At 40.4% G+C, this 11,837-nt stretch overlaps 1 protein-coding gene across 1 annotated transcript; it reads right to left on the minus strand.

The window, feature by feature from the left end:
- Positions 1–321: 321 nt before the first annotated feature.
- On the minus strand, positions 322–6,432 carry bcl6b (BCL6B transcription repressor). The gene is made up of 12 exons (XM_027031347.2): positions 6,327–6,432; positions 5,679–5,753; positions 5,360–5,586; positions 4,579–4,812; positions 4,273–4,443; positions 3,816–4,017; positions 3,344–3,567; positions 3,018–3,145; positions 2,656–2,811; positions 2,346–2,476; positions 1,974–2,111; positions 322–1,844 (listed from the first exon to the last, which is right to left on the minus strand). Exons 3-12 carry the CDS (start codon positions 5,572–5,574, stop codon positions 1,695–1,697), a joined length of 1,749 nt encoding a protein of 582 aa, XP_026887148.2. The 5' UTR covers positions 5,575–5,586; positions 5,679–5,753; positions 6,327–6,432; the 3' UTR covers positions 322–1,694.
- Positions 6,433–11,837: the final 5,405 nt, after the last annotated feature.

The following is an 11,837-nucleotide window of genomic DNA, read 5'->3' on the forward strand; positions in this document are numbered from 1 at the left end:
GCATAAGAGAGAGGCACCAAGTGTTCTCGGGCCTCGGACATGAAGACTTAAAACTTCAACATAGTGTCTGATGTTTTGCATGAAGTGTGTCTTAAAGCCAACCTTGTTTTTCTTACATTGGACAATGTGTCATCAGTGATTAGTCTTTTTTAGATTTTTGCCCTTCAGAGGTCCTATTGTAGCTCACCTGGTAGCCTGATTTCTAGCAACACTTCAATTCCCAGTGAGCAACATATATAAGTCCCTCTGGATAAGAGTATATGCTGAAAATGTGAGGGGAAAAAAAGAGAGGCAACAGACAATGACCACAGACACTGTATCTCCAATTAAAAGAAATTAATTTAACTTTAATTTATATAAAATAGGTCTTGTCTTTGTCCAGCAAAAGAGCATTACATTTGACAATGTCAAGAATATCTTCATCCTTACCATTAACTTTTATATTTACCTTGCCTGGCTTGTTTGAGTCCTTGGCCTGCTTGGACTCCTAGACTATCACATACCATTGACAAAATATACGTTTCCCTTAATCAAAAATATCACTAATACAAAATTTTGGATCCTTTGAGAAGTTAATCCTCTAATACATCTAATTCATAATTAGTAAGGTTATTTATTTAAAATAAATAGGCTCCAGGCCTTATAAAATTAGTAGAGCGAAAAATGTGTTAGTGCATAACTAACTAAAAGATAACATGATGAGACTGCCATGTTCACACACACTAAGAATGAGAACATGACATCCACTGACCTACTGGCATATAAGCAAGCAAATGACTGTTCTAGGCTGTTCTCTTACTCAAAAAGAAAGGAAGATCAGACAAAAAAAATGGTACACTTGGGAATTAACATCTATTAAATAATACATTTAATTCATAGCCATTCCTACTTGTATGGCCCCTAGTCCGACCACATTGGAAGAATTAAACAATTTAACATTCCTTAACTATACACCTGCCCTTATATTCCTTTTAAAACAACCTACACATTAATTCATAACACTCTTCCTTTACCTTCCATTGACTATCACTGCAGATTTCACATCTTTCCCGAAAAATGTCTTGCTCTTCATGCTAAATCATTTCCTTGACTCATATTTCCTTGTTTTCCATTTGAACTCCTAACACATCTCCCCGCATACCATCTACCTTTCTTTCCTCTGTATTATTACTTTGTAAGGAATTGAAATGCTTCTCCCAGTTCTTCTACTCTGAGAGCTGTAGGTACCTTGCCATTTATTGTTTGAGTCCTTGGCGATCAGCAGCAGAACTTTATTATAGGATGTTCCCTCTGTCTGAGACATGCTGCTGCCTATCTGAAATCAGTGTCTGCTCATACCTTTTATCTACATGTGATGCTACTGAGTGAAAGAGAACACTTGGCAAGTCAAATAAATAAGGAAATAGAAAAAATGAGTAGCCAAAATAGTATTCAGCACGTCTAGTGCAGGAGTGCGGCATTCCTGGAAGGTTATTGTAGGCTTTGATATATATATGTGTGTGCTTTCCAGGAATGCAGCGCTCCACCTTTTTATATTAAACAACCATAAAACCACAATTCTTAATTATACTTATCCTGCCTTTACCTTCTTGTGCATCTTTGTTCCCAAAATCTATTCCAATACCATAATAAATTCTAAAACATTGCTAAAGTTTTTGAACAAGGAACTGTGTGAAATAGGTCTGTAGAGTTGCTCAGCAGGCCTGCAGAATGGCTGGCCTGGTCTGGTAGGGGTCAGCCAGAACCTTGTAGCGGATCTTGGTGTTGGTGACGGCGCCGTGCTTCTGCCTCAGATGCAGCCTCAGCTGGCTCTTATGACGGAAACGCAGGTCACATTTCTCACACTGCCACAGCAAGGAGGAGGAAAGAGGAACATTTACAAACATAGATTAATGTGTGTTTGTGTGTGTATGTGTGTGTGTGTGTGTGTGTGTGTGTGTGTAAGTGTGTATGTGTTGGTGTATGTTACTCACACTGTATGGTTTCTCCCCTGTGTGAATGCGCAGGTGGCTCTTCAGTGTCTGCAGGTGACGGAAACGTGTCCCGCAGGTGTGGCATGGGTACGGCTTCTCCCCGGTGTGAATGAGAACATGAGCACGTAGGTGAGCAACCTGCCAAAATCACACACAGCTGTGAGCAAACGGGTAGTGAAAGCCTACACAGATTTTTACTGAATCTCTTTGGACAGTCTCTTTGCATATCTCTCTGGCATAGTGTGTCTACTTCAGGGCTCTTATTCACTGCACTACAGCATTACACAACAGTATAACATTGTATTATGAGTTAAACCACAAAAAATGTAATGATGTTTTGGTGTGCTGTGGCACATTATTTTTGTACAGTACCTGGACAAACCGAGCTCCACAGGTATCACAGCGATAGGGCTTCTCCCCTGAGTGGATGCGGGAATGCGTCTTCAGATTGGCTGGGCGGTTAAACTGTGCCCCACACACATTACAGCGGTATGGCTTATCTCCTTGAGAGAGGAAGAGAGAGATCAATAATCTTTACTAAAATTAAATCAATATGTATAAAAATATATGAACATTTGTGCATGAAGTGTACAATGTGATTAGACATAAGGTTTCAAATGACATTATGATGACATTTATATAATATTTCACCCTGAGCATGTCAGAGGAATAATTGCTTTACCTGTGCAGGCAGGTTTTGTGCTTCCTTGGTTTCCAGAGTAACAGATCACAGGGGAGTGGTTCTCGAGCTTGACTGGAAGCTTCTCAAATGCATGAGCATTCTGTTTGGCTGCCTCTAGAACAACAGGACAGGAGCTCTTATATAAAGAGCAAAAACCTGTAGAAAAAGACAGATTACAATCAGTGCTATTTTGTTTTGTTCGTTTTGTTTGTTTTCTTTTACACATTTTCTATTAATGCAAAGAAGTTATGAATTAATCCATGATGAGACTGAAATGAGAATGAAGCTCCTCATGTAGTTAGCAGTCCTTGTAGTTCTAATTCATCTTTTGTGAGAAAGAGAGAATTAAAGGCTGTGCTGACCTGTGGTGTTTCTGATCACTGCAGTCAGTGGTCCTCTGTAAGTGTCTGCTGTTTGTGGTATGAGTCCAGGGTGGGAAGTAAAAGGCATGTGTGACCAAGGTGTGTCATGAACTGGGGACAGGCCTTTCCTGCAGAAAAAAAAAAAGTGTCACTAAACTAAATTTAAAGTTGTAGGCCTAAACATAGGCTCTAACGCCATTCAGCCAACATATGATGATTACTTAGAAATCATTGAAAATTCTATATAGAACTATGACTTTACATGTAATAAAAAAGAGTTATCGCATTTGTAGCATTGTGTATGCTATAAAGTAAATGCAACATACACATCATTAAGCCCATGTCCAGTGCTTGACCATTCCTCCTTGGGTCGTTTGGGTGTGGTATCTGTGCTATCACTGCTAGAGGGCGAGTTGCCAAATGTTTTGTGCTCCTCCTCTGGTCCCTCCTCTTTAATGGGTGTGGCACAGAGAGGGTTGAGGACAATATATTTGTATTTCTTCCAGTTACAGGCCTTAGGATCAGGAGTAAATTTGGATTCCGATCGAGGCTGTAAAGACATAATAATCATAAGATTTCATATCAAAAGATATGTAAATTATCAGTCTTTATATTCTGAAATACAAAAACAGACATTCTACAGACAGCTGAAAGTAATGCAAAAAAAAAGTTACATATATTTTATGTGATTATTTGTGAAACATTATATGGATTAACACCCATTCCTATGAGAAGTACACAATCAATAAAAAATGTTCTCACAGTGCATGTTCACACCCACTCACAAGGGCAACACACCTTCATCTTAGGGGAAAGGCTACAGCTGCTGGACTCAGCTGGTGAGTTGGGTTGCCCGCTGGACTGGGAGGGGCTCTCTGGAGATGGTGTGCAATGGGACAGGGATGAAGATTCTGGCTTCTCCACTTTTAGGCTCTTTGGCCTGGGAATAGGAATCAGGCAAGTCCCAGGCTCCAGTGAGACCAAGCTCTCTTCTGGAACCCTGCAAAGACACCAAGAGCATGTGTTTACATGTACAGTATATTAATTACTTTGTGTTTTATGTTACTATAATTATGAAAGGTCCTCTTGTAAAAATGTACAATTATTTTAACTACAGGACATTAATAAAATCGTTTACATGGTTCAGCACTTTTACCTCTTCGAGTCTGTTCCTAAAGAGTGCTCTTCAATTTCTTTCGATGCTATATCTTTTTTATCCCACCTCCTTTCCCACCTCCTGTTCCCTCTCTCTCACCTGGCTCTGGCAGGGCTGGGCTCCTCGACCTCCACAGCAGGCCTGGATGGTGAGGAGGAGCAGACTTGGGCAGGGGGAGGCCTACCACCAGGTGGCACTGTGAAGCTTACATGGGGGCTTCTGCTACTGGAGGCCAGCTCCACCAGGGGAGGGTTCACACAAACCCTTTCACTGTAAAGCACATGACAGTCAGATTCACACAGCCTGCAGCAAGCAGAGCGTGATGTACATTGCAGAATTCTAAACACATTCATGTGGGGTTTTTTGTTTTTTTTTAACCACTGTGTTCTTCACTCTGTCTCTCACCCGTTTTGTAAGAATGCTCGACAGGTGTCTGCAACATGTTCCATCTGCAGGTAGGTGGCGGCAGCAAGCACTCCGTGCACCGTGCGAGGGGTGAGAGGAAGGCGGGAGGTGTACATGAAGTCCAGCAGCAGTGACACACTGCCCGCATCCAATCCCTCCGGCAGGGACAGGGAAACCCCTCGCTCGCTAATAGCACCGGTTGTGTGGCGCAAGAACAGAGAATAGAAGAAGCCACTGAGGTGTGACAGAGAGATAGAAAGGGAGAAAAAGAGAGATTCTTGTTAAGCTGGCACATCAAATAGAACAAAAATAAACACTTTAGGATTACATGGAGGAAAAAAGTGGTGGTATGACACAGGGAAACAAAAAGACATAAAATGGACAGAAGAATCTAACATGGACTTAAAATATAAACAAACACACTGAACTGTTCACAAGGGGTCGAGGCCTTGGTGACATGTATCAGAAAATGATTAGAAGGAAAGACCAAACTGAAAAGTGCATTCTTCCATTGTGAAGAAAGAAAACTACATCAAAATGCTTGCAACTTTGCAGCTTGGCGAATGGATAAAAGAAAAGGGGCCAAAAGGGGGAGAGGAAGGAGTGTAGGGCACATGAAGGGCCTCAGGAGACAAGAGGATGACATAACCATCTTTTGAACAATGAGATGTTCTGCTGAAAACAGGATCAGCGGCAGAGGAAGGAGGAAGGGGGTGTGGGGTGGGAGGCAGGGTGGGAGAAGGCGAATGTCCACACGTCCTGTCCATGCCTGTAGACTGACCTGCAGGCAATGAGAACCGCACAGTGGGCGCGCAGCTGGACACTGCCCACCAGCAGCGTGGCATCAGTCAGGATGTCACGATGCCGTAACTCATTTAAATTGAGCAGGACGTCGCTAGAGTGGCGTGTGAACTCCTTCACATATCCCTGCGCCTCCATCACCTGGCCAACAACGTCGCGCCTAGAGGTGACCCGATATCCTTCCACCATCTGCATGGTGCTTAATGTCTGTTGAAGGAAGATTAATGAGACATATTTAAATCTAAATAGCACTGATGGTGTAGTTTTGTACATTTGTGCAAAACAAAAAGACTGCTTACCTGGATATATTAGAAATGGTTAGAAGAGAAAGTTCTAGATGGATCTGCTTGGGGAGACCAGCTCCCTACTCGTACCTGAAATTGTCGGTATAATGGACGTAATTCAGAGAAGTCAATTTTCAAGCATCATGTCTTATTGAGTCTGTGTTCATATCACAGTCACTTGACTATTTAAAGCAAAATAAAGTGAGTATATACTGTTCCACATAAATACAGAATAAATGCAAAACTCCGATAAATTTGAAAAATCAATGGATTCCTTTAAATATAATCTGTTTCAATGTTGAGACCCTCATGGTTTTCATAGGAAACAGCCAAGTAGACCATAAAAACCACCAAGACTGAAGGCTAGAATAGCATTCAACACCGGCACAGTCATTTATCCATTCATTTAAAAAGCATGAATAACTGAATTGCCTGTAGCAACACCACAACAATAAAGCTTAAAAAACTCTTACTTCAACTTTATATAATCTTATCTTTTTGTTCCCATTTTCAGTCCAAACATTTCTCAGCAAAAGTCAGCATTTCTCTTACAGTGAAAAGTGCTTTTCCAATTCAAAGCATGAGTAAAGTCTGATCTAAATAAATCCAAGAATTCAAGAAAAAGATTATTTCAAAGAATTAAAATATACAGCATCAACTCACCCCGACCAGCAGGGACGAGAACACACACCACCGTGTCTTTGTGACCCCTCTCTAGTGTTCTCAGACCCACCACACTCCCAGTTCTGTGCTCTCTTCTCAGATAATGCTTTTTACAAGTGACCAACACAGCCAGAGGGAGGAGACCATTTATAATGTTATGCAGGAAGTTCCATGCAGCCAGGGCTGCTCATTTCCTGTGTTGTAGATATAGTCCTTTTAATACTGACCTAGAAACAGTTTCCCCTTTCCCCAAATCCTAACCTTTGCCCTGACCAAATATGCATCACTGGCCTCAGATCCGTACAAAAGGGTAATATCTTTCCGGATCCTCATTTCCCTCTTCCCCGGGTGGCCCACGCGCGCACTGGAAGCGGTGCCGGAAAAGTCTCCAGGCCCCAACGTGCCTCAGATATTTATAGTTGTGTATTAGGGTTTTTTGTTTTTAACCTGCCTCCAATGTAAAGTGATCACAGGAAATAGGAGTTTTTGATGTGAGGCGTGTGTAGCCTGTATAAAGTCTTTGTTTGTTTGTGTGTGTGGGTGGGTTTATGCAGAAAGATTTGGGTTATGTTTAGGTGTGTGTGTGAGTGCATGTCTTTGTGCATGTGCGTGGGCATAAATGCATTGTCAGAGGGTCAGAAGGTCCAATAACACTGTCCAGGAGCTCATCTAACCAAAGCAAAGCTCTGCGATGCTGTCTGACTCTCTCCAGGACACAGGAAATGGCCCAAGCGGAGGTTTTTGAAAAACAAAGAGAATTAACACTCTAAGCCTAAACCTCCTTACATGCTGCAATTCACTCCCAATATTATTACAGATATATGGATTCATTCAAGGAACAGTAATCAGTACTATTTTAGAGGTGCTTCTGATACTTTTCACAGTAATATGTTCACTATAATACAGTAATATGGCATAAACAATAATCGTGAACACATCACTTATATGAAAACCTTACTAAGAAAACCATATAGGGTAGGGATGCTGATTCAAGATTAATGTGGGTCTTTCATATCTCATTCAATATGACATGGACATGGGCTGGCCCAGCATGCTAGATAAGTATGCTCTTTGCAGATCTGGGTCCTGATCTCAGATGAGAAAATCCACTGTTAATGCATCAAGGTCAGCAGGTGAAGCAAGATCACAAACCCTCCACACACCTTCCACAAGACTTGCCACAGTGTGTGTGTGTGTGTGTGTGTGTGTGTGTGTGTGTGTGTGTGTGTGTGTGTGTGTGTGTGTGTTTGTGTGTATGTGTTTCATGGCCCTTGTTAAGTGTGTGAGGAAGGAAATGGGAGAGTGAAAAAAATTTATACAGGGTGATCCCCTACTCTCACAACTGAAAAACAACCTCATAGCACCTAGAGAAATGCAGCACACAGATGTGCAGGAACCATGGAACACCCTCTCAGCCCCCCCCCCCCCCCCCCCCCCCCATATCTCCATGATGCTTCCTGTGCAACACACACACACACATACACAGAGCCAGGCACAGAACACCTCCACAGGACATCCGTCAATAAGGCTAAGAGGAGAATGAGACTAGGGATGTGAGGCCCACTCAGGTCTCCAGTAAGATGAAAACAAATGGGAAGTTACCTCATCTTCAGCACAGTTCATGGAGAGGTTCTGACACAAACACACAGACTCAGTTTTATTAAGGTGTTGATAGGGTTGAGGTTTCCTCATAGGGTTATGAGATATCAGCTATTTGTATATGGAAAGTGTTTTGTATATGGAAATAATTTTAAGGGATCAGACAGTAGCCAATCACCTGCATTATCACACTTACTACTGAGAATGTACACTCATCAACTATTTCATTACAAACTCCTAAATTGTACATATACTCATTGGGCACTTTATTAGGTAAAACTAACTTATTGGGACTTTTACAGGTATATGATTGCAGACTGTAATCCTCCACATTTATCACTGGTCAGACTATGACAACAGGATCAGTGCTAACTGGATTTTCCCAGAACTCTTACTCTGTAAATAATACTATATGTCCTGCTTGGCTCTTTGCTCCAAATGCCCTGTATACCATCATAGGTGTCAACATCTGAAGGCAAGCACTTCACAATCATTAGAAATCAATAATAGTTATATAGAATACTACATGGGCAGGAGGGGTTTGTGACTTAGAGAGTCGCAAGTGTTGGACTAAGATTTGGAGTGTTGTGGAAATTGTGTCTTTAGGTTTTGGGTTGGGGGAGGGGCAATTTAGTAGATTTTTAGGAAGATGCCCTTTTTTGGAAGACACGCCACCGCCGTCAATGTTGGAGGAACCCTGTGAATGGAACTAGATACATCTTTATTGGTAAGTACAGTATCTTTCTATATGAAAACCTCAGCAGTCTGCATGCCAGTCTTGAAATGTATTCACTTCTTGTGATGCTAAGGTGCGATCTAGTACTAACTTGTATCTAAATACACACTCACTATGCTAATGTGAGTCGGAAGTATCTTTTGGACTGGGGTGTCAAGTGTGTGTGTGTATCGTTGTGCTCTTATTTGTTTTCATGGGGGCCTGTGACTCAATTGTGTCTTCGGTGCAAGCGGGAGAGAGGGGAAAAAAACAGAAAACAAAGAAAACAACAGAAGCAGAAGAAAAAAACAGAAGGAGATGTGGGTCTAGGCAACTTCCAGGCATTGTGCGAGTAACGGAAGAGAGGGGGCGGCCTAGGAAAAGTGACAACATTACTGAAGGAGGTTCACCAATTAACGGAAACCGTACAGTCCGTCGGACTGGCAGCAGCACCACTTTTATCCATAGTGGTGGTGCCTCGTCTGGCGTCCTGCAGCACGCCCTGGGTGGGGTGAAGCTATTTACTCTACATTACCCAACTGCAACTCTATAACAGCTTATGAACACACACACACACACACATACACACACACACACACACACACACACACACATAGATAGATAGATAGATAGATAGATAGATAGATAGATAGATAGATAGATAGACAGATAGACAGATAGATAGATATGGTACCTCAATTGCAGTTCTATACCAGCTTATGAAGATCTTATAAAGGTATATACACTCTCACTTTAAGAGCTTACTTTACAACTTAATCAAGTAGGCATGTCAGTTATTTAGTTGTGAGGGGTTTTTGTTTAGTTATTTTCTTAATTATTATCCACCATAAATTTAGATTAAATGAAATCCTAGACTAAATGTACTTTTAATAAACTCTAGTTAAGGCTTAATTAAGACTGAGAAAATTGTTATTTGGTGTGCAGTCAGCATATAATAACCCAAATTCCAAAGAATGGCACAAAAAAAAGTAATGCGAATGCAGCTATGTTCTGGCTGTTTGATGGATTTTTATGCATGGTCTAGTAAAATACTTTTCTCATTATTAATTTTCTGTATTTTGCTTGTTTACATACCAAAAAAAACATACCAGGCTGATGTTCTTAACAACCAAATGCAAAAAGAGTTTTAAAAGGCAAATAAAAAACTGCAAAAATAAACAAAGTTATTATTTTTCAACTATTTTAAATCCCCCTTATAATATCACTGCAAAATTATTCTATTGCAGCTGTTGAAACAATAACTGTGGTCGTGATAAACTGCTTCTTCCTGTCGGAGCTGAGTGTTTTGGACATATAAGGACATATACTGGGGCTATCCGGTGGAAGACTGGGTGAGGGGGGATTGTTTGTTCTCTTTAGGAAGGTGGCAGGAGGTAGAAATGTGGAGAAAAAAAAACACAATGAAAACAATAAAGAGAAATACTGAAAAGGAGGAGAGATATGGGGAGCAGAGATAAAGGGAGATATTTCAGCATTTTGTGTGTGTGTCTGTTTTTCACATGAGCAATAGACATTTCATTGCTTCACCACTCTCTCAGACAGGTAAAAACATCTTGGAAAGTGAAAAAACATGAGGAAACCCATGAATCAACCAAAAGCACCACATTTCTAAATCTTGTGAGAGATGTAAAGGAAGGGAGGCAGATGTGGTTAGTATTACACATTACAAATACCATAATAAAATCACATCTGTTTTAGAACGTTCTCTAAATTTTCTGCTAAATGTTAAAATTTTAGATCAGCTTTACTTCTTTCATAACCAATGAAGTGTTATTATTAGAAGGTAATGCCACATTAAATAGCTTTTTATCAAAAATGGATCTGAAGAAAAATCCCTGCTAACAACAATACCCTATTCACACTGCAATCAACAGTCACACAATTATAGGGCAGTGTTTAAGAAAATGATGTGATGACAACTATAGGATATTGATTTTTTTTTTTTTTCTGGTTGAATGTGAGTTCATTGGTCTTTAAATAGTTAAGTGAAGAGTTAGGGCCATGATCCACTAACACATTTAAAACATTAATAATTATTTCTAATTAATAATAATAATAATAATAATAATAATAATTTTGTAGCAACCCAAGTTGCTACAAACTTGCCCAGGAATCAATCAGGAATCAGGAATCAATTCTGGAGTTGTATTATCGAGTAAGTCCACTGGTGATAATGTGAATAGATTTATTTTGATGATGAACTTCAGTTAAGCTCTTTCAAGTCCGTGGTTATTGTTGAAGCATATTCGTGTGACCCAGTATTGGCATGGACAAGTAGCAGCCACTCAAAAGTGCTCCAACATTTTTAGTCCAGCGTACCTCTAATTCTCCATTTACATTTATCAGCTCCACTATGAGCTACTTTTCAAATTGTTAAATTAGAAAACTTCATCAGGCTATCAAATAACAAATAATAATAATAATAATAATAATAATAATAATAAAATGCTCAGAGTAATTTTGCTGTAGACACTGGTAAACTGCACATGGACCACAAGTCGTCTTTATGTCCCAAAACAAATATAAACCACAGAGATAGGGCACAGGATGGAAAACCGCATCTGAGCCAAACGTGGCCCAAATATTCTGAATACTAATATGAACAGTGCATTACAAAGCTGATGCGTTTCACTTTTGGCAGACATGTGGCCCTCAGCTGGCAACCGAGAGTGTACTGCCCAAGTGCCATTTAGATCAAAGTAGCTTGAAAAAATTCTGACGCTGTAGAGTATGGAAATGTGGGTCGCTCTTGTATTTCAAGAGGGTCTGGCCACATGACTCTAACAGGACCCGACTAAAATGCGACTTCATATTGTGTCCAGAGTAATTTGCTTTCCGAAGGCTCGAGGAAGTCGAGCATGGAGACGCCACACTCGTTTTAATTCTCAAATGTGCTTAGATATCGAATACAAAAATAATTTTTAAGATAGAAAAGGATACTGTTTGTATTAGTTGCTTTTATCTTTCTCACACTCTCCCATCCCCTCGAGATTGCTGTGCATTACGTTTTTCTCTGAGACAATGATATAAAAATTCTGTTGCGTTAGTGTATTTAGGCCTTTAATGCATGTAATGCATTTACAGTTTAGTGTACCTCTGTGCATAGTACAAATGGTGACTAGCCGTCTCGCCTAGGTTTGTATTATTATCTCTCCTGTGAATTAGGATACGAGCCA

This window comes from Electrophorus electricus, chromosome 19, assembly GCF_013358815.1.
Source record: "Electrophorus electricus isolate fEleEle1 chromosome 19, fEleEle1.pri, whole genome shotgun sequence".
In the NCBI taxonomy this organism is placed as follows: Eukaryota; Metazoa; Chordata; class Actinopteri; order Gymnotiformes; family Gymnotidae; genus Electrophorus; species Electrophorus electricus.

Coding starts and splice junctions, on each gene's coding strand:
- bcl6b (XM_027031347.2), bottom strand. CDS start 5,574: ATGCAGATGGTGGAAGGATATCGGGTCACCTCTAGGCGCGACGTTGTT. Junction 3,146..3,343: donor GGACATGGGCTTAATGATGT/GTATGTTGCATT, acceptor TTTTTTCTGCAG/GAAAGGCCTGTCCCCAGTTC. Junction 2,812..3,017: donor AGTGATCAGAAACACCACAG/GTCAGCACAGCC, acceptor CTTTTTCTACAG/GTTTTTGCTCTTTATATAAG.